Source organism: Maylandia zebra, linkage group LG9, assembly GCF_041146795.1.
Source record: "Maylandia zebra isolate NMK-2024a linkage group LG9, Mzebra_GT3a, whole genome shotgun sequence".
Lineage (NCBI taxonomy): Eukaryota > Metazoa > Chordata > Actinopteri > Cichliformes > Cichlidae > Maylandia > Maylandia zebra.
This window is the reverse complement of record NC_135175.1, coordinates 32,455,290-32,478,227: the sequence shown is the minus strand read 5'-3', so window position 1 is coordinate 32,478,227 and position 22,938 is coordinate 32,455,290. Positions and strand designations below refer to the sequence as shown.

Sequence of the window (22,938 nt, the reverse complement as noted above, 5' to 3'; positions counted from 1 at the left end):
AAATCCCTCACTCAAGAGTTCTTGCTCTGCTGCCAAAAAATACAGAGCGCGCTCCTTCGACATTTTCGCCGACCAATCAAAGGGTTGCCGATCAATGTTTCTACTATTGATGCGTAGCCCCTGTTGGGCCACCCAGTGATCTCACATTACTTCATCCAGCTAAACTAATCGTCAACAACAGGTGTGTTCGGGGAACCGGAATAGCGAGCTCAGAGTTAGCGCGATGATTTGGTCTTGGATGTGTCATTTGATCTTGGATGTAGTAAGCGAGGTATGAAGAACGGACCCCAGGACCGTGACAGAAATGTGTGCTTGTAACAAAGAGTCGTGGCTCACTGAGTGTCTGAATGAGTCTCACAGGCTTGAATGTGTGTTTGAAGCCAGTTATAATTATTAACTTGTTTGATCTGCTGCTCACTGCAAACAAGCACAAGCAGACTTTCAAGTTTTACAGCATTTCCAACAGATAAAAACCGTCCTTATACCCATTCAAACTAATTCATGTCAGAAAAGTTTCTGTTTTCAGTTTGTGCAATAAGCTACAAAAACTTTTTCTGTAATCTTGCACATTTTTCCCCACTTTGGTTCAGAGTCATGCTGACAGCAGCTTTTTCTTCATCATGTAGAAAAACAGTTAAATATGTAACTTCTTTACACTGATGGAAAATGAGTTTGACACCCCTGCTTCACACTGTTCATAGAGAGCTGCTCTGTGTTTTCACATGATCTAAATATTTATCAAAGTCAGATTTATAATATGTGATGTATAACTGTGTGTTATAGGGAAAACAAGGTTGAGTCTAGAGAGAAATAACAGAGTAACAGAGATTAATGAAATATTACACAGACATAAAGAATCATATTTTTAAAATCAGTCACTCCTGTTAAAGATATTATTAGAATATGTTTACAAATCTCTAAATGACATTTACCCTGCAATAATTTCTTATATCCAGGTTCTTCCTCTTTGCTGCCATCCTCCTCGCAGCGCAGGTTTGCAGCTGCTGAAACTAAACGCAGCTCCCTGAAAGGCACAGCCAATCACATTGGCCATATTTGTCACATGACGTAGGACTCCAGTAGAGAATTATTTATTTATTTAGAACTAATTTAACTCTTTCTGCACCACTCGCTGAATGAGAAGCTGACAGATCGTTTTTACTTACTATCGGGTTTGTTTTTCTTTACTCGAAGAGATCAAATTATTGGTGGGGACAATTCAATAATCGCTGGATATTGGTGGGGACGCGTCCCTTCCGTCCATGCCAAATCTACGCCCTTGATCCAAAGACTAAAAGTCAAGATGCTCGTCAAACTTAAAAAAAAAAGGTACGTTCTAAATGAAGCTTCAGACGTCACTAATCACGTGACTCTGGCCAAACGAATCAAGCCTCGACACAGTGCTTCTGACGCAGCGTGTTGAGTTTTCTGACACACGCACCGGAGCGTCAGCTTCAAGCGGACCATCGCTACCTCTCACATCTAAAGGTAAGTGTCAAGGTAACTTTGAACTGAGTTCAGTCAATCTCGAGTTTTTTTAAGTTTTCTGTTGCTCTCTGTGAGAGGAGACCGTTAAAGGCGAGGCTCTCCAGAGTGTAGCAAAACAGGAAACAGCAGCTGGGTGTGTGTAAGTGTGCAAACGAATAGATTAGAAATGTAAGTGAGCCACGAGTATAGAAAGGTCAAGTTCCGTTAATTGTTTGTCTCACCACTGATCACGCGCTCAACACTCTACACATACTTGCATCACACGCAGGGCTGGACTGGGACAAAAAATCGACCCGGTGTTCCAGATCTACTGGCGTTTAGATCAACTGGCGTTAGTCGAACAGATGTGTGGCAGAGCTGCTACCGACAAACCAGCAAAAAAACGCCAAATGTGTCATCTGTGACACTTGTGAGGTTGTCTCAAACACACTCCGTCAGTCGTGATGCTGTTGAACAACAAAATGTTTAAAAATGTGGCGAGTTTACCTGGTGATATCCTCATGCGCGACGCGATCGCGAAAACAGCAAACAATAAACACCACGCCGATGTTGTTCACAGGAGAGCAAGAGTAAACGATCGGGAGACTCTTGTCGTCGTTATCGTTCCCCTCGCACGGTTTATTTCTCCGGTTTCAGCGTTTTTGCTTCACAGCTAAAGCGAGCAGTTTACTTTGTGCACTATGATGGACTCGAATCAACCAGCGCCACCTCTGGCCAAGTGCCACAGCCGACAGCCAGATCAACCTGTGACACACATCTGCACCACGTTTGAATTCGTGTCATGCACATTTGTACCTTTCAATTGTGTCTGTTTGTGCGTCATGCAAATAAACCTTTGAAAAGAATGAAATGATATCATATGAATTATTATGTAGTCTTAGTTTGCATTATTCTCCTGAATCAGAAGAAGGTGATAACTATTGCATTTGTTAAACTGATTTGCATTACATTAGACTGCTGATTTATTGTGGATGAATGATATTGTTTTATGATGTTATAAGAAATACTGTTTGCAGAAAGTCATCGCCTTATTTGTCTGATTAGAAGAGAACGGAACATGCTGGAGTTTTCTGCCCCATCTCAGCAGAAGCAGATAAACAGGGAGCCAAGGTCGTAGCTTAGGCGCCGTGTGAGAGAAAGCATGTGAATGTTTAGGCTGGACCAGTGTTGTTATTGTGGTTTTTCCTCTTGTCTCCATCCCCAATTTTTGAACTCGTAACAATTCCTTATTGGCCTACATTTGTACAAAATTCCAAATTATATACACAAAGTCATAGAAATCACCACTCCAATTGGTCATCGTGATTTTGATATTCTCTTTTTCCATAACAATGAAGTACACCTTGGACAAATATGACACATCAATATTTCATTAGTGTTGTCACATCACATCCTGTAAGCATCGTCTGTCTGTGTCTTTTCCCTGGAAATGAATATTTCCAGCCAATACAGGCAATCCATCAACATGGCTGAAGAGTTATATATGTAAAAGGTTAACATATGTGTTTAAAAGTTGAAATGTGTGGCTGGTAAATCTGGATTACACTAATAGTTAAAAAGTTAAGAGATAAAAAGACTTATGGGGATGTTAGTTCAGTTTATGCCTTCATACAAGGAAAAAAGGGAACACCCCAGTTATATTTTGGTCTTTGTTATATCGTTCAGTGTTGATTCAGTATTTTCTAATTACACTTTACATCTTCCATGGCATTACTTAAAAAAATATCACTAGGTGGCGCATAGCGGCCAGGAGGAGCGTAAAACCCCCCTGGGAGGCAAATCTGCAGAATAAATCCTGCAGTTGAATTGTAAACAAGTTCATGATCTGTGCCTCTTTATTTCAATACACAGCTGTGGGATCTAGGATCGCACCCCTCCCAGGCACCTGTCACACCAGGGGGGCAACATATACAGTCTGTATAAGTGTGGTTAATCCAATGAAGATTTGTAAGGAGATGGCAGTTACTGTGAATTCACAGCAGTTACACAGTGATTAGTAATAAACAGCCAGTGAGAGTGAGTGGATATAAGAAAGTCAGTGACTCAGGTGTGTCGCTTGGTTTGTCATCTGTTTGTGAGACTGGAGGAGAAATCTTTTGTTTTAAATCTTAGTTAGGAAGGTTCCTGTTTGAAAACAAGCACATTTTGTGAGAAATGCAAGAAGTACATCTGCAGAAAGCACACAGTTACATTCTGTCCATCATGTAGACAAAATAGAAAATGTTGAGCATTGAAAAACTGAGAACGTTGGGCAAGTTCAACAGAAATGTGTTTGTAAGAACGAAAAACCAAATTGTTCCTAAAATAGTTATGGAAAGTCTAACTGTTGTATGTCTGTGTTCTACATGTTTATCTAATGGAAAATAAAGTTGCTATTGTTTTATTGCAGTTTTTGGATAATTCTGAGTGGATTTACACAGTATGGGTCAGAATGACCCGCAACAAAATCAATGTCAATTGTTTGTTCTTCAACATAATACAAGGGTTGATTTCCAAAACTTGCTTATGATCTTCAATTTGTAGCAGATCCACTATCACACAGCAGCTGGAGCAGTTTCAAATGGAGGTCAGTCCACTGCTGCCACCTGTGGCCAAGTACCATAGCCTACTACTAGATTAACTTGTGACTCATCTGCACCTGTTTCTATGATCACATTAAGTAGAGGCTGAGTGGCTGCACTTACCCCGGGTACATCCAGATCTACCTACAAACATGTTGAAAGATGCAATGCCAGCAATGTGGATTGTCAACACTAAAAACAATCAGTAAGCAAAGACAACAGGGATCAATTCTTTCTGTTTATTTAGCACCCACAACATTTGTAGTCGCCTTCTGCACAGGGGAAGTCCACACACACTGTGTGGTACCACTTTCCACAGAAGGTGCATTCGATCTGCAAGACTGAATGAGATTGTCAGTCATTGTCTGGCTGTTTATTACTAATCACCTGCTGTACATTCACAGTAACTGCCATCTCCTTACAAATGTTTATTAGATTAACCACACTTATACAGACTGTATATAACAACCAACTCTAAAATGTTTGTTCACAGAGAAAAGACACAGGCAGACTACGCTAACGACATGTGATGTTACAACACTAGTGAAATATTAGTGTCATTTCATTCTTTTCAAAGGTTTATTTGCATGACGCACAAACAGACACAATTGAAAGGTACAAATGTGTTGTGCATGACACGAATTCAAACGTGCTGCAGATGTGTGTCACAGGTTGATCTGGCTGTAGGCTGTGGCACTTGTGGACAATCTCATTCAATCTTGCAGATCGAATGCACCTTCTGTGGAAAGTGGTACCACACAGTGTGTGTGGACTTCCCCTGTGCAGAAGGCGACTACAAATGTTGTGGGTGCTAATTAAACAGTAAAAAGTGATCCCTGTTGCCTTTGCTTACTGATTGTTTTTAGTGTTGACAATCCACATTGCTGCCATTGCATCTTTCAACATGTTTGTGGGTAGATTTGGATGTACCAGGGGTAAGTGCAGCCACTCAGCCTCTTCTCAATGTCATCATAGCAGCAGGTGAAGATGTCACAAGTTAATCTAGTAGTGGGCTGTGGCACTTGGCCACAGGTGGCAGCAGTGGACTGACCTCCATTTGAAACTGCTCTAGTGTGATAGTGGATCTGCTACAAATTGAAGATCATAGGCAAGTTGAAATGAAATGAACCCTTGTATTATGTTGAAGAACAAAAAAATGACATTGATTTTGTTGCGGGTCATTTAGATCCGTACTGTGTAAATCCACTCAGAATTGTTCAAAAACTGCAATAAAACAATAGCAACTTTATTTCCCATCAGATAAACATGTAGAACACAGACATACAACAGTTAGACTTTCCATAACTATTTTAGGAACAATTTGGTTTTTCGTTCTTACAAACACATTTCTGTTGAACTTGCCCAACGTTCTCAGTTTTTCAATGCTCAACATTTTCAATTTTGTCCACATGATGGACAGAATGTAACTGTGTGCTTTCTGCAGATGTTGTACTTGCATTTCTCACAAAACGTGCTTGTTTTAAAACAGGAATCTTCCTAACTAAGATTTAAAACAAAAGATTGCGTCTCCTCCAGTCTCACAAACAGATGACAAACCAAGCGACACACCTGAGTCACTGACTTTATATATAACTACCAACTCTCCAGCCATGTTGATGAATTGCCTATATTGGCTGGAAATATTAATTTCCAGGGAAAAGACACAGACAGACGATGCTTACAGGATGTGATGTGACAACACTAATGAAATATTGATGTGTCATATTTGTCCAAGGTGTATTTCATTGTTATGGGAAAAGAGAATATTAAACTCATAATGACCAATTGGAGTGGTGATTTCTATGACTTTGTGTATATAATTTGGAATTTTGTACAAATGTAGGCCAATAAGAAATATATGATATCATTTCATTCTTTTCAAAGGTTTATTTGCATGATACACAAACAGACACAATTGAAAGGTACAAATGTGTTGTGCAAGAAACGAAATCAAACGTGGTGCAGATGTGTGTCACAGGTTGATCTGGCTGTAGGCTGTGGCACTTGGCCAGAGGTGGCGCTGGTTGACTCGAGTCCATGTTAGTGCACACAAAGTAAACTGCTCGCTTTAGTTGTGAATCAAAATCGCTGAAACCGGAGAAATAAAACGTGCGAGGGGAACGATAACGACGACAAGAGTCTCCCGATCGTTTACTCTTGCTGTCCTGTGAACAACATCGGCGTGGTGTTAATTGTTTGCTGTTTTCGCGATCGCGTCGCGCATGAGGATATCACCAGGTAAACTCGCCACATTTTTAAACATTTTGTTGTTCAACAGCATCACGACTGACGGAGTGTGTTTGAGATAACCTCACAAGTGTCACAGGTGACACATTTGGCGTTTTTTTTTTTGCTGGTTTGTCGGTAGTAGCTCCTGAAACGCAAGTCTGCCCCACATCTGTTCGACCAACGCCAGTTGATCTAAACGCCAGTAGATCTGGAACACCGGCCCACCAAAAATGTGACGTCATTCAGGGGTAAAACCGCAAAGGATTCTGGGAACTTGTGGCAAGAGGTACTAGCGCATGCAGGCTTTCAATTGAAGTCAGTTACACAGCGATAAAAAGAAACGCAAAAAATGGCAAGAAGCTGTTGTATTATTAACTGCAATAGCCGGTATGTGCCAAAAACTGATTGCTCGTATTTAAATTGCTATAAGTAACTTGTTGAGCTATAATATGTGAAACATGTCAAATGCATCCCTCATGGATGACATAAAGTCTTCTCTCCATCTCCATCTCTCTCTGCTGCTCTTCTGTCTCCTCTGTCACAGACTTCTCCACTTTTGATGATAAATCAGCCTGGTGCAACATGTAAGGATTGGCACAATTTGTTAAAATTTTGAGGAGTTTGAGAAACTAACCTTAAACATAAAATAAAATTTACTATCAGTAACTTCATAGCACCCGCCCAGCAGTATATAAACTCCGTCATGCTAGCTAGTACGCAGTACCAGTTCTTCTAAGCAACTGTAAAAAGTCAGCACAACGAAAACAAACTACAACTAAACTTGGTTTATATCTGACACAGATAGACACCAGGGCCCTATTTCAGGAAGCCGGTTTAGTGCAAACTCTGAGTAAGTATACCCTGAGTTAACGAAAACTCTGGGTTTTCGGTTTCACAAAGCGAGTTTAGATTAATCCTGAGTGAGTTACTATGACGACACACTCCGTGAAGCTAACCTGCTCCCTAGCAGGTTTACTTCAACTAACCCTGACCAGTGGCGTGTCTAGAAAATTTTTGTTGGGGGGGCCAGGTAGGGGCACAGATTTGGAGAAGGGTGGCAGATTTAATTGGCAGATAATGTTTTAAAAAAAAATTCTACCAACCCTTAACCATAATTCAATAATCCTATAAACCTAATAACCAAATGCACTTTTAACTCTTATTAGAATGAGATTTTAACCACTACGGTGCAAAGTTTTTAGATACTGCGTTGATAAAGTACAAGAGATACAATCAGTGCTTTGTCAGTGTTTACTCAGCATTCAAGGACAGCAATATTTGCATAGTATTTTTACTGACATATAGTGCACATATGTTTTGGGCAAAAACATTTTTGAAAATTAAAATACGAACATTTGTAACAAACAATTGACAAATTAGCCAATGCCAATGCAAAACTTTATCTGCCTGTTAAAAAAAGAAGATAATCTTCTCACAAACTGGTGTTTGATTTTGAAACAGGAAAAAAGTGGGGAAACAACTGAAAAGACTAACATTTGAATGAAACCTGAAAGCAAGTAAATACTTTCTATGCTGCCTTATCGTAAACTTTGGTAATATTGATAAAGAACAACACTGGCTGATGATAAAATACAGTCAGCTGGCATGGTGACACTGCCAGTATTAACCTGCAGGGCTGGACTGGGACAAAAAAATTGGGCATTTTTACTACAGACCGACCCACCAGGTAGTAAAGCCAAAAAGACTTTGACTGAAAACAAACCCTGTTGTGACAGTGATGTACAGTCTTGTTGGTATATGTATGATTTCTATACATTTTACGTCAGATAAAAACTTTGGTTGTAAGATTTAGATAATTATTTAATAAAAACTAGGTATTTTAAATGAGAATAAGAAAGAAAAGTATTTCTTTGTGCCCACCTTTCCCTGTTAATGCCCTACCTGGCCCCCTGGCAAAACTTTGCTAGACCCGCCCCTGCACAGTTACCAGCTGTCAGCTACATAAAAAAGGATCCTGGTGTTATTTGTCTCTCAGAAACAGTTCATAACTTCCCTTCAACTCATTCATGTCACCTAAAAGGTAAACCTGTTTCTCCATCACCTGTTCAGCTCTGATGGTTCAGTAAGGACATCTCCTGGTTTCATCTTCATGTTTCCCTCTCACCACATATCTAAACAGACATCATGACCAGCAGCTTTACAGCTGTGGCTCCAGCAAACATCAGCTGATACTAGAAATTAATATTAAATACATTCTAACAACAGCTGATCAAGCTTAAACGTGCTGCTGTTGTTTAGCGCAATATCCGCTGGTTTCCTCTTTCTGGCGCAAAGTGGGCGATAAACAAGAGAGAAAAGCCGATCAGCTGATCATTGATCAGTTTCATGATTGAAGTAGCAACAGGAGAGGCAGGGGGAGAGAATGAGAGAAGAAGAGGCAGCTGTGCAGCATAAAGACAGAATAACTCCAGCTTTGTGTCTTTTTTCCATTCTAGCTAAAGTCCGGGACAAACTGCGTCTCTTCTCAGCTCAATACGAAACGTGTAATATTTTCTCTGAATGAGGGACCATTCCATTTTTTTAAGGAGCCGTTGGCAACTCTACTAACCTTATGAATAAAATAAAGTTCACTATCAGTAACATCATAGCACCCACCCAGCTGTATAAAAACTCCGTCAAACTGGCTAGAACGCAGTATGAGTTATTGCAACTGACAGTAAAAAGTCAGCAACATGAAAATAAACTCCACCTAAACTTGGTTTATATCTGACCCAGATAGACTGCAGGTCATAACTTCTTACCTGAAGTTCAGTTCACCTGACACTCGGACTGGCGGCTGCTTCGGGTCTCTCCTCCTGCCTCCCCTTCCCTCATCCACCTGTTGCCTCTGTGGAAGCCCCGCCATAGCCACCACCAAACAACGGAGTTATTTCTACACATCGACCTGCATCTGGCCAATCCACCACCTCTCATTGTTCATGCCGTTACAAAAAAAATAAAAAATAAGTCACTGGGGATATGCCCGGTATGCCCGATGGCCAGTCCAGCTATGTTAACCTGCAACCAAATCTGCAGCTCCATACAGCAATGTTACGACTTAGATTATATCTTATAACGCATAACTCTTATGTTAGCTGCCCTCAGTAGCCTACTGTCTGAAATATTCCACGGCTGCAATAATTCTTTAAGTGTTATTTTTTTCCTTGGTATTCTAATTTCACCGAAGTTTACTAAACTCAACAAACTTGATATTACTTACCGGGACATTTATTCTGTCCTCATTTTCTTTCACCGAAAAATTGTTTCCTGCAGTGCCATCTTTCGCGCTTGGCTCTCCTACCTTTGCTAACGTGATGCGCATAGCGCAGAAGCGATGCTGCATTCACTTACACTCGGATATCTGAGCGTCACCGTGAAAACATAATCGGACATTTGATATTTGATTGAATTTTATTGTTTTGCCTTTGGGGTGGCACCTGGGGTGGCCAGTCTGGTTTGGGGGGTGGCCTGTGCCCCCCCAGGCCACCCCGCTGGACACGCCATTGACCCTGACCTTCTCCGCCTCTGTGTCGGAAACCTGACTGTAGGAAGTGTCAGACATGGCGTGCTCCTTCCTTGAAGAGCCAGTAGATGTTGAAGCCCAAATTCTCCGCAGAGCTCTCCGCCGGGAGAGAGTGATTAGAGCGCGTTTGGACATTTTATTATTTCCTGATGATTTTCTGTGTGAACGTTACCGTTTTTCAGCACAATCTATAATTTATTTGAATAACATCCTCAGGCCTAATATTGCTCATGTGACACATCGTAGACATTCTCTCAGTTCTGTACATACATGGATTCTGGACACAGTCTGTTTGACCTGCTCCCCTCAGGCAGGAGGCTCCGGTCCATTCGCACCAGTACCTCTCGCCATAAGAACAGTTTCTTCCCCTCTGCTGTTGGACACATGAACAATAACCGTATGACTGTTCCCACCACTAACACATGACCCTACGCTGTGTTCACTGCATCATTCCATGTTTGGCACTGATCACCACCTGCACTCATGTATATATCTATCTACTTAGCACTTTTAATTCTTATTCTTATTTTTATTTTCATGTCTATTTAAGCGTAATTTATGACAGTATGTTTGCACTGAAGCACCGCAGCAATTTCCTAATGTTGTAAACCTGCTCAACATTTGGCAATAAAACCCTTTCTGATTCTGATTCTGATATTATTTGTATTGCACTTTGGTTTTTTGCAAACGGGAGCTTTCTGTATAATATTGGTGATGCTGAGCACGTTTCCAAGGCTACCGTCTGTCGCGCAGTCAGGAATGTTACAGTTGCACTGAAACGTCTCCTGTACTCGTCTGTGGTGTTCCCCGGTCATAGACCCACAAGATTTATCAAAGAGGGATTCCACAAAATTGCAGGTAGCAGGATGAACAAAACTTAATTTATGATGTGGTGATATTTGAACTACTACTTAAATTTTACATTTATTTTCACGGTTCCCAGGCGTGATTGGCTGTATAGATGGCACTCACATTCCAATCATTGCTCCTTCAGTAAATGAAGGAGACTATGTGAACAGGAAGTCTTTCCACAGCATTAATGTACAGGTACATAGTTCCCTGTAGCATTTCAAACTAACAAATTATTTCATTATAGTAATGGATGCTAATTTGTGTTCTCTGCACTGTGAAGATCATATGTGATGCTGCCAACATTATCACAAATGTGGAAGCCAACTGCTCAGCCTCTGTGAGTGGTGGTGGTGGAGGACCCCCACCTGTTTTTCGGGCCTCTGCTTTTTTTCTAGTGGCTATAACGGGTCACATTTGAGCATACAGAGTAAGCAAATATGTACTTGAAATGTGCTCAGATAATTTCAATAAGTGCTTACAGAAAGAAAATTAATGTAGCCTCTAACTGCAATTGATTTACATCGGACAAACAGACCAAGCACTATAGCTCATAATACAATTTCACCTTACCTGTTCGGACTATATTTTTATATTTCATTTTTACTTGCTGCCAGGAACGTTTGGGGCCTGTTGGGTTGCACCTGCGCTCACATCACGTCACAAAATAAAATGTATGAAATAAAAAATAAAATAAAATATAATAAAATAACGTGTTAAATGGGTGGAAATCCCTAGATCAATGTTTAAATTTACACTCACGCATTGACTCTGTCGGCTATGTTTTGCCATGCATGCTCCCTTTGTTTTGCAGCTGAAGCTGTGTTACTTTTTTTCTGCAAAATTTGCATGTTATCGGCATATGCTGCCATCAGAATTTTGGCCTCAAGCGCTGTAAAATGCATTGACCGCGCCTTCTTTCCCTCCGTCTCCATGGTGACTCGCTTAATCTGTGCTCCACTGATCAGGGCTTTATGTATCCTCGTGTGCGCGCTTAACTTGGGGTTAAAGCAACTCCGCGTTGATTGAACTACTTGTTATCAGCCTTTCTGAAACCGAATATTCCCAGTTGGACAGTTCGGGGTTACTCAACCATGAGTATCGTTTTTCGCTCTGAGTTTTCTAAACCGGCTTCCTGAAATAGGGCCCAGGTCATAACTTCTTACCTGAAGTTCAGTTCCTAAGCCACTATGACCGGCGGCCGCCTCGGGTCTCTCCTCCTCTTGCCTCCCCTTTCCCTTATCCACCTGCTGGCCTCCACCACTTGCTGATGTTGCTAAATCTGTGGAAGCTATGCTATAGCTACCGCCAAACATTTCAATTATTTTTACACATTTAGCAGCGTCTGCCTGAAGGCCTTGTTTCTTTTTGGCCCTAATTTTTGGCCCTCCTTTCCAACACCTTTCATTATTTACACCCTTCCAAAAAAAAAAAAAAATCGATCGGCCCATAAAAACAAAAAATCGCCAGCAGCCCACCGGGCAAATGCCCAATGGCCAGTCCAGCTATGGCTGCAGTCAAAGCAGGAAGGAAAGCACTGATCAAAGCTCATTAATCAAAGACCGCTGATCAATGGCCATGAGTACCATTCAAAGAGTTGGGGAGTCGCTGCAATCACAGCATTTGATCAATGAGCTTTGATCAGTGGTCGTCAGGGAATGGTGGAGGTGGTGGGACTGGGGGGCTGAAGGAGTTGAAAGTGTGGGGTGGGGGAGTAACAGGTCTGTCCCTGTTTGTGGAAACCACAGGAGGAGCTGTTCAGGCTGTTGCTGGGTGTGAATTGTTGATGGAGTCTTTAAACTTGTAGTTGCTGTTTTCCAGACTGAAGCAGAGTCGTTAGCTGAAAACTGGTTTTAGAGGTTCATTCAGGACACCTTCTCAGGCTCTTACAGCCTTACCTGTATCATAACAAAGTGTATAAACCCCAATCCACCTTTAACATGGTCCTTCTCCCAAACCTTCAAATAGGACTTTCTGGCCCTGTCATAGTAAAGGGCTGCTTAGAATATTAGAGCCAATGTCACAAAGTTCCTCCTGAAGTATAAGTGAGTGAGAGAGTTTCCTCACTTTGCAGCACAACACATCTCACAAGATTTCTACAAGCAATCAGAGTGAAATTTGTACTTTGTGTTGTCAGATGAACATATTAGACACTTTGACTCTTCAGTGCAGTGTGGAGCCTAACAAAGATCTGTTTTGTGTCCCAGCTGATCAGCAGGAGGAGAAGAGTCTGACGGAGCAGCAGAGGAACATTTTCAGCCATCTGGACTCAGCTGAGTCACTACAGAGGAAACAATGAGCTCAACACAGGAGGTGAGGAAAATATCACAGTTTCACCAAATAATCAGTCACGTCTAAAACTCTCATCCTCCCAACCTGTTATATGACTGTGTTGCATTTTATTATGTATTTTTAAATTGTGTTTACAAACATTAAGAAGTCACAAGCAATTGTTATTCGTTATTATTATTAGTAGTATTAATTACATTTTCAATTCAGTGTTATTTATACAGCACCAAATCAAAACAACAGTCGTCCTCAAGGTGCTTTTTATTGTAATGTGGATCCTACATTAATACATACAGAGAAAAACCCAACAATTATATGACCCTCTTTGAGCAAGCACTTTGGCGACAGTGGGAAGGAAAAACTCCCTTTTAACAGGAAGAAACCTCCAGCAGAAGGAGGCTCACAGAGGGGCGGGGCCATCTGCAGAGAGTGGTTGGGATAAAAGACATGCTGTGGAAGTACATTATTATTATTGTTGTTGTTGTTGTTGTTTTTATTATTCTGATTACTATTAATAATAATATTATTATTTATTATTGGTATTATTGTCGTTCGAACAGACTTAATATTGTTTCATCACTGCAAAAACACGTTCAAAGCACCACAACGGTAGCCCGGTATCAGGCAGTAAACACATTAAGTCTGTATATTTTCCCCTTTTTGAGTTTTTTTGCTCATACAAATTGAAATGCTATTAACGTGAAATATAAAAAAAAGTATAGACCTGGTAAACATTTATTACTTTTCTGAGTGTGTTAGCATGCTAGTCTTAATGTTTGTGTACAGCAGGAGGGATGGGCATGATTTTAGTGTTTGAACAGTCATGAATAGGGATGGGTACCGGTGTCGTTCTGACATAAACGGTAGTAACCAGACCGAAAAGCAGCGCACATTTCGCTGCTTTATTTTGGTGCTTTTTTTTCCTGAGCTGTGATACACTTCTAGCCAATCATTTTACGTTTCCGAGGATAATAGGCGGGCCTAGGTACAGAGCTACTGATTAAAAATGCCCAAGGCGAAGCGGTCAAAGTCTGGCTGTACTTCACAGCAAAATATGCAAACTCAGCAGCAACAAGTGCTTTAAGCTGATACTGTGATACTGTCAAAGGAGGTAACACCTCAAATCTGATGAAACACCTGGCGACGCATAGCGTTTTTTTTTTAAAAGCCCAGAAATGCGCCGTATTTGATAGCTTGCTGCGAGACCTCACACCGAGCACATCTACTGCGGGTGGGTTGCCTGTTATGCAACATACCCCAAAAACACGAAGAGGAGAGTCCTGGCCCCTAGCCCTGCCAGTGTAGCAGAAATGATGAGGATGATGATGGCAGCAGCAGCCGTTCTTCTCTGCGTGAGTAGTTTAATGTTGTTCGTGTGTAATTTACGTTGGGTAGGCTAACCACGTTATTACATTAATGCATGTAAGGTGAACTAGCAAACATCATCATAGCTACATGCGGCTGTCTTCTTGTTTGATGGCAGATACTCCCTTCACCCTGGCCAAAAAGGCTAAAATGCCCAAAGAAAAAGTGGAAAACAGTTAAACATGAGAGGTTTTTGGACAAAGTTTGTGTTTTTTCCATTGTTTAAGCACTGCTTCCAGCCAAGAGTGATACCATATATGCCCCATAGCTGCAGAAAAGGCTAACATTGTTATCTTTTTACAAAAAACATGATAGTGGACTTCCGGAGGTGCAGAGAAGTACACACCCCCATCACCATCAACGGCGCTGCTGTGGAGAGAGTGAGCAGCTTCCGGTTCCTTGGAGTACATCTGGCTGAGGATCTTACGTGGTCAGTACACACAAACAAAACAGTGAAGAAGGCCCAGCAGCGCCTCTTCTTTCTCAGGAGACTGAAAAGATTCGGCATGAGCCCCCGCATCCTCAGGACCTTCTATCACTGTGCCATTGAGAGCATCCTCACTGGATGCATCACCACCTGGTATGGCAACAGCACCGCCTACAACTGCAAAGCTCTCCAGCGAGTAGTGCGGTGCTCTGAACAGATAATTGGAGGTGAGCTTCCCTCCCTCCAAGACATCTACAGGAAGCGCTGCCTGAGGAAAGCGGGGAGGATCATCAAGGACTCCAGTCACCCCAGCCATAAACTGTTCAGACTGCTTCCATCAGGAAGGAGGTTCTGCAGCATCCGGTCCCGTGCCAGCAGACTGAGAGACAGCTTTTTCCATCAGGCCATCAGACTGCTGAACACGTCATAGACACCTCAGCTTCACTACTGGAACTTCAACATTATGCACTCCACACTGTATATAAATGCCACTTGTTTTGCACATATTCAACTCTGTATATTTTATATATTTTATTATTATTATTATTATTATTTATTTATTTATTTTTTTTACTATTTAATTTGTAAAAATGTGTATACACACACACACACACACACACACACACACACACACACACACACGTAGGAAAATATTTAGTATACACGTCCAGAAATGCATACACTATTATATATTGTACATATATTTATTAGTTTCAGGTTGGCCATTCTTGTATTTTGCTCGTTTGTGTTGTTGTGTTTGCACATCTCTGTTGCTTGTGGGGCTCGCACACAAGAATTTCACTCGCATGTGCTGTGCCAGTGTGCCTGCACATGTGATGTGACAATAAAAGTGATTTGATTTGATTTGATTTGAGAGGTTTTTGGACCAATTTTGTGTTCTCCATTCTTTAAGCACCGGTTTGAGTACCGTTTGAGCACCGGCACCGTTTCAAAAGTACCGATTTGGCACCGGTATCGGATAAAACCTAAACGATACCCATCCCTAGTCATGAATTATTTTTAACAGCAGGTTGGATGTAATGTGTTAGAACTACCAGCAGGTGGGGATAAGAGACCTTTAAGGTGTTTGGTGCCACACTCCACCTTCAGGTTTAAAACTATTGTTAATGGAGGGAGTTTGAAGGTTGAGTCTGTTCCACGACTGCATTTCACTCACTGCCTCTGTTTGTATCTCTGTCACTGCAGGACCAACATGGAGCGAGAAGTCAGCACTCTCAGGAGGCCGACAAACCTCAACCAAGAAAGAGAGAGAAAACACACACCTGTGACGAGTGTGGAAAAGAGTTTGCTAGGAAGTTTACACTAAAACTTCATCAGGTCATCCACACTGGAGAGAGACCGTTCAGCTGTGACTTGTGTGGAAAGTCTTTTTCCTTGAAGGCTTCCCTAAAATCACACCAACTCATCCACAGTGGAGTTAAAGCGTACAGCTGTGATCAGTGTGGCAGAGCTTTTACTCAGAGTAGCCACTTAAAGACGCATGTAGTTGCCCACTCTGGAATTAAGGCATACAGCTGTGAGATTTGTGGAAAAACCTTCAGCCAGAGAGGGTACCGAAATACACACCTACGCATCCACACCGGACATGATGTGTACTGCTGTGAACAGTGTGGCAGACAGTGTACAACCAACAGGCAGTTAAAACTACACATGTTTACCCACACTGAGGAACGACCTTATAAATGTGACCTGTGTGAGAAGACTTTTAAAGCTCCACATCACCTGAAACAACACCAAAAGATCCACACCAGAAAGAGACTCTCCAAGTGCAGTTACTGTGAGGTATGTATTTATATTTTTATCTGTGTTAACTGAAACAGTAAAATGTAATTGGACGTCTGCAGAGATGCTCTTTATTTCAGGCGACGTTCAGGATAAAAATGTTGAAGGACTGACTTACACTGTCTTTGTGTCTTTGTTTAGAAGCAGAGCGACACAGATGGATCCAGTTCTCAACCCTGTCATCACCGTGGTGGTGGGAAAGACTTTCGTTGTGACCTCTGTGGAAAAACTTTCAGTTGGCAAGTCTCCCTAAAAATACATCAACGTAGACACACTGGAGACAAATTGAAATACTGCAAAGAATGTGGGAGAGGCTTCCCCACACCAACTGAGTTAAAACAACATGAACTGATTCACAGTGGGGTTAAAAAGCACCTCTGTGATCAGTGTGGGTCATCCTTCACCTCTGCAGGTCACCTTAAAACACACAAACGAGTCCACACAGGAGAGAAACCATACAAGTGCAGACACTGTGAAAAAAGCTTCTCACGATCAGGTCATCGTAACAAGCATGAACGTACACACATGGAAGGAAACTACAGCTGTGACCAGTGTGACAAGAGCTTCAGGAATCTCAGTTCATACTCCAAACACAAACGATCCCACGTTACTAATAAACTGTTTCACTGTTACCAATGTGCCAAAACATTCACCTCATTGTCTGCTCTGTGCAAACATCAGCGTGATCACTCAGGACTGAAATCACTCCCATCACTGGATCACAGTGAATCTGCAGAGACAGAAAGATCCTCTGGTTTCAGTGTCAGACTTAAAACCCTTGAGATCAGGCTCCACAGAGTTCAGATCGAATCTCCTATAAAGATCTGATTAAAATGTTCCACTGGATGGATGGATGTATAATCTCTTTTTCTGAAGGTTGCTCTCTTCCTGTTTCTGCCAGTGCTGTAAAGCTGCTGCTCAGTCTGATGGGCTGTTGTGTTGTTGTTAGTGATGCTGGATGAAGGGCTGGTGGACCAGGTGAGCTCAGGGTGAGGGTAGATCCCGTCTGAGCTGCAGGTCAGATCCTTTGTCCTACTTGTTGGAGATTAACTTTACGGACTGGAGCTGGAAAAATACATATTTCTAAAGAAGTCAGAAAGAGATTTTGTTGTCACAATTTTCCTTTTCTGTTCATTTCATGTTAACATGATTTAATTTATTGAAAAACATGTAAACACGGTGAATGGACGGCTGAGGACTGGGGCAAAGTCATATTCTCAGATGAAGCATCTTTCCGATTGTTTGGGAAAAAGTCTTTTGCGGAGAAGAAAAGGTGAGCGCTACCATCAGTCCTGTGTCATGCCAACAGTAAAGCATCCTGAGACCATTTATGTGTGGGGTTGCTTCTCATTCAAGGGAGTCGGCTCACAATTTTGCCCCAAAACACAGCCATGAATAAAGAATTGTACCAAAACACCCTGCAACAGAGCTACAGATTGAAAATGCCCAAGGCGAAGCACTCAAAAGTCTGGCTGTACTTCACAGCAAAAGATGCAAACTCAGCAGTCTGCAACAAGTGCTTTAAGGTGATACTGTGCAAAGGAGGTAACACCTTGAATCTGATGAAGCACCTGGTGATGTATAGCGTTTTTGTAAAAGCTAGAAAATGCACCGTATTTGATAGCTTGCTGCAAGACCTCACACCGAGCACATCTACTGCAGATGTGGTGCCTGTTATCGGACCCGGAGTTAGCAATATCCCCCAAGAACCCGAAGAGTGGAGTCCTGGCCTCTAGCCCTGCCAGTGTAGCACCGGTTCCAACCAAAGGAGGTATGTTGTATCAACAGAAAAGGCTAACTTGGTTATCATTTTGCAGGAAAAGACTGCTAAAAATAAAAACACAAGAGGTTTTTGTACAAAGTTTGTGTTTTCCATTCTTTAACCTCCGGTTCGAGCACCGGCACGGTTTCAAAATTTCCAGTTTGACACCGGTATCGGATAAAACTTAAAGGATTCCCATCCCTATTTGTTACCATGTTTCCATTGTGTAGTGTAGTCGATAGGTTTGTTTTCTTTGTCAGAACAATGAGGCCACTGCAACTGTATGACATATATACCTGTATACACTTGACTTATACTGACATGTATACACTATACATACACTGGAGTGGTTAAATAATGGAATCACTGTGATAAGCATCTAACCTACATGTTTAAAATCACAAGACCCGCATATTTAGGTCAAATATTATCTACAATTATATTAATGAAGTTTTTGCAACCTGGGATTGTTTTTTTCTCGCCTCAGCTGCCAGAAGGCAAGAAAAACTGTATTTTCTTCCTGTTGATATAATTCTGTGTATTAAACTCTGTTCCAAGAATTTTAATCTTTTCCAGAGGATCTTTTTGAGTGCCTTGATTTTGCTGAATCTAAAACAACTGGTCCTCCACATCGTTGGCGGAATAAGTGCGACCTGTGGGAGGTACCTATTTCAATAGGGTGGAGCCGTAGGCACATTCAGTTCACAAGGGTTTCATGTTAAATCAAAATAGAATCAAACACGTAACAGTAGCACCTAAAACAATTTAAAAACTTGATTTTATTAAATACGGTGTCACAGTCCTGGATCGTATGACACAGCGCTCTGTGTTTTCTTTTGTTTATAGTTTGTCCTTTTGGCATTAGATCCTAGGTTCCTTAAATGTGAGTGAAGCAGAAAATAAATGAAACCAAAGACTAGCGGTCCTGTTGCTCTATTTTCACCTGTAAAGCAGGAGTTGGGTAGGCGGAGGTTTACCCTGGTGCAGGTGTGCCGCAGTGGTCAGTGAAAGAATCCGCGTGTTTCTCTGTGAATTTCCAATAACGTGGTAGCGCACACGGTGCTTGCTTGGAAGTTTAGTGTTTTTTTCGCTGTAAAAAGAAGTTTTCTTCCCACGCTCAGCGGACACAAATGTTTTTGTCACTTTTTATGGAATCAAACTCAAAGTAAAGTCAGTACTTCCACGCTTTAAACGCTGCACGCTCATACTCTCTCAGCACTCGATATATGATCCACTGTTGATCTGCAGCCTGTTGTTGTCACAAACGTCGCACTTGCTTACGTCACTGTTATGAGACATTCTCGCAAAAAAAAAAAATCATGGTTTTAGTAACGCAGTGTTCCTACGGGAAAGTAACGGAAATCTAATTACCGTTTTTGCAATAGTAATCCCTTACTTTACTCGTTACTTGAAAAAAGTAATCGGATTACGCGTTACTGCCTATCTCTAATTGTATTTGGGAGACTGGATGAAAACAGGACATCCCCTACACTGAACAACTGACCGCAGCAGGAATATTCCTCCCACATGGCTTCATATGTGTTGTTCAGTTACCTGTTTACAAGTTGGCGACACCCCTTAAGAAATATCAGCAAACAGTGGCCGAGTCCACCACACGTTTCTTCACAGGAACAAAACAAACAAACCTCCATCAAATTAACAAAATGTAAGTGGATCACTTTCAGTGACCTACCGCTCCAGTAGATAGTTTGCTGAGATTGATGAGATTTTGTTATCACAACTCCTTTCTGTTTATTTCATGTAAACATGATTTATTTAACAGAAATCCTGTAATTCTAGAATCTTATGGAACGCCAGGACTGCCATAACGAATTAATTAAATACACCCTTAAATAATTAATTAAATGTGGCAATAATTAATTACATAAATATTTATGACACATGTAATTTAATTATTGACACTGTTCTGTTATTACTAAAAGTTGTAAAATGTATCACTTAAATATCATTCTCAATCAGTTGTTATTCGTTATGTGTTTACAACACCCTCTCTGGTTGCTCCAAGTAATGCACTTTAGAAACGCCCTTATTTTGGAAAAAAAAAAAACTTTATTGAACAGGAAGTCCCCTCAGTCAAGCAAAGCAAGTGAGCAATAGGCTGTATCCCAATTCGGGGTCTGCAGCCTTAAAGTACGCAGCCTCAACGATCCTCAAGGGCCGCGTACTCAAAGACCGCTAAGGCCGAAAGTGTGAGGCTTGTGAAATGGGACGGTCTAGCCTCCGTTGCGCTGATACTGTTGTTTGTCAATAAAGTAAAAAAAAAAAACCCTCCGTTGCGCTGCCCAGGTTGCCTAGCAACCATGATACTAACCACTGGAATCGTGTCCTACAGCTTTGTTTGACAGAAATGAAGGAGAAAATCTTTTGTTCATTTGTTTGTTTGTTTCTACATGAGCTTTGATCATTCTCTGTAAGATTAAGCTCAGCTATTGAACGGCGTATATTTTAAAGTAAAGGCTTTAAAACCAAGTTAGTACAAACGTCACTAATGTCACATAACTTTGCCGACATGTGGCCAACAGTAATGTTTAATTTTCTTTGTTATTAAACATTTGCACATAAATAAGTGACATAATATTCAGTACTTAAAGTGTACTCTTTGGCCGCCCCTCATCCGCCGTTTTTTTCTGCAAATTTATCCACACCCATCGCCGCGCTATGCATTCTGGGATATGTTGGGCCACGAAGTCTACACTGCCACAGCCTTACGCATTTCAGGGCCGCATTTCGAGCAGCCTTTGAATTGGGACAGCCTTCGGCGCGCTGCTGTGACGTAATTGGCCTTGAAATGCGGCCTTTAAGGCTGCAGATCCTGAATTGGGATACAGCCATAGTGATAGTAAAGTCGATTCCTTTTACTGAATCGAGTTTTAATGAGTCACTCACCAAAGTGAATCGGTTTCTTTGAGTCGTTTGATTCACCGAGTCAGTTGACCATAGAGTGGAAAAATTTACATTTTCACTCAAACACTTAATTTGTGTCTCTTTTCATGTATATCCTACCGCTAAGATGCGTGATTCTAAAAGAAAACAACTATTTTATGGAGCAAAAAATTTTCTAAAGGGAATATTTATTTTGTTTATCTTAATTTTATTAGTATTTTCCTTATTTTGTTGTGGGCAGTCTGAGGTACACCTGTGCACTACTCATGATGTCAGATCAGCATCCTGATGTGGCACACCTGTGAGGTGGGATGGATTATCTCAATATAGCAGATGTGCCCACTACCACACATTTGGACTGATTTGTGACCACTGTTTGGGAGGGATGGTTATATTGTGTATCTGGAATGAATTTTAGGTCTCTACGTCCATCCCATGGGGAATGGGAGCAAAAACAAAAGTGTTGCGTTTATATTTTTGTTGAGTGTATATATATGTATATATATATATGTATATATATATATATATGTATATATGTATATATATGTGTATATATGTATATATATATACATATATATACATATATATATATATATATATATATATATATATATATATATATATATACATATATATACATATATATATATATATATATATATATATATATATATATATATACATATATATACATATATATATATATATATATATATATATATATATATATATATATATAAGGACTGCACTCACCTACCCCTCACTCTTTCTTCACTCCCACATGGGGTGGCAGCTGAGGTGAGTTTCTCTTTGAGTCTCCTGAGTTCATGTATCATTTTGAGTTATTTAAATCGTACTTTAAGTTCTTTTTAGAGAGAGCAGTCCATGTGTGTCTTTCTTTCCTTTACCCGTTATACAATAAAACCACAAAACCTGCAAATGATTGATGACTGCCTATTCTCATTTTAATCGGATGAGCCCATAATGATGACTACTGAAAACCTGAACCTTCCTTCCTCCAAAACGGTTGTTTACCAAAAGTATCACAGTATCATAGGTACTCGTGTATCTCGTACCTGTTTCTCTTTAGGTTTGCTATTTTTAAAATTCTACATTTATTAAGTTCTGCAGGCTTGTTTGCACAACAAGGCTAAATAATTATATAAACTTTTCTCAATCTAAATAGTGGACTTTGGTAGAATTTAAAAATAAGTGTAGTGCAGGTCTATGATGATTTTTAGTGCTACTATCATCTAGTTCTGATTCTGGTTCTGTCTTGGTTAAGTCCTAAGTAGTCCTGATTGTGAACTGCTGTAGTCCTGTTTTCATTCTGAGTCTGGTTGATTGGGGTTTAGTCCTCGTGTCTTGATGCAGCCCTGATTTTGTTCTGCCTTGCTGCTTAATTAAAAAACTAGTTTAAGGTGTCCTGTCTTTCAGTCATTTCTAAAGCCCCCCCCCCCCCCCCCCCCCCCCCCCGGATTAGGGCTAAACCCTGGGTGTATGTAAAGTTTGCCTCCGCCTCTGCTGAGAGATTTGGAGCCAGCGAGGAATAGAGGAGGTTCTGTTGTGTGGGAGTATTTTGAGTTGCTTTTGGTCAATCGGGTGGGTTTTCCAGCTTTGTGTTCTTGTTGTTTGCTTTTGTTTTGTGCGTCTTTATTTTATCTGAAAATGGGAAAAACTTAAAATGTCAAAACTGCTTTTCATAATATAAATATCATGAAATAACTTTAGAAAAACT

The 22,938-nt window shown here is 40.9% G+C and overlaps 1 protein-coding gene across 5 annotated transcripts; it reads left to right on the top strand.

Moving 5' to 3' along the window:
* Nucleotides 1-1,354: 1,354 nt before the first annotated feature.
* Nucleotides 1,355-18,862, top strand: LOC143420361 (uncharacterized). 5 transcript variants are annotated; one of them, XR_013100179.1, is made up of 5 exons: nucleotides 1,356-1,488; nucleotides 12,858-12,963; nucleotides 14,620-14,734; nucleotides 15,938-16,534; nucleotides 16,676-18,862. XR_013100179.1 is itself a non-coding variant. In XM_076888375.1 (5 exons), the coding sequence occupies exons 3-5, from the start codon at nucleotides 12,946-12,948 to the stop codon at nucleotides 17,360-17,362; spliced, it is 1,302 nt and encodes a 433-aa protein (XP_076744490.1). In that variant the 5' UTR covers nucleotides 1,356-1,488; nucleotides 6,823-6,862; nucleotides 12,858-12,945; the 3' UTR covers nucleotides 17,363-18,862. The 5 variants fall into 5 exon arrangements, 4 of the variants coding, with proteins under 4 accessions (XP_076744492.1, XP_076744490.1, XP_076744489.1 ...); XM_076888375.1 differs by lacking the exon at nucleotides 14,620-14,734 and adding an exon at nucleotides 6,823-6,862; XM_076888377.1 differs by lacking the exon at nucleotides 14,620-14,734 and having other exon boundaries at nucleotides 1,355-1,488; nucleotides 16,679-18,862.
* Nucleotides 18,863-22,938: the final 4,076 nt, after the last annotated feature.

Excerpts from the sequence above, each read along its gene's own strand:
- LOC143420361 (XM_076888374.1), top strand. Across the intron at positions 16,535-16,675 it reads CCAAGTGCAGTTACTGTGAG|AAGCAGAGCGACACAGATGG; the intron begins GTATGTATTTAT and ends GTCTTTGTTTAG.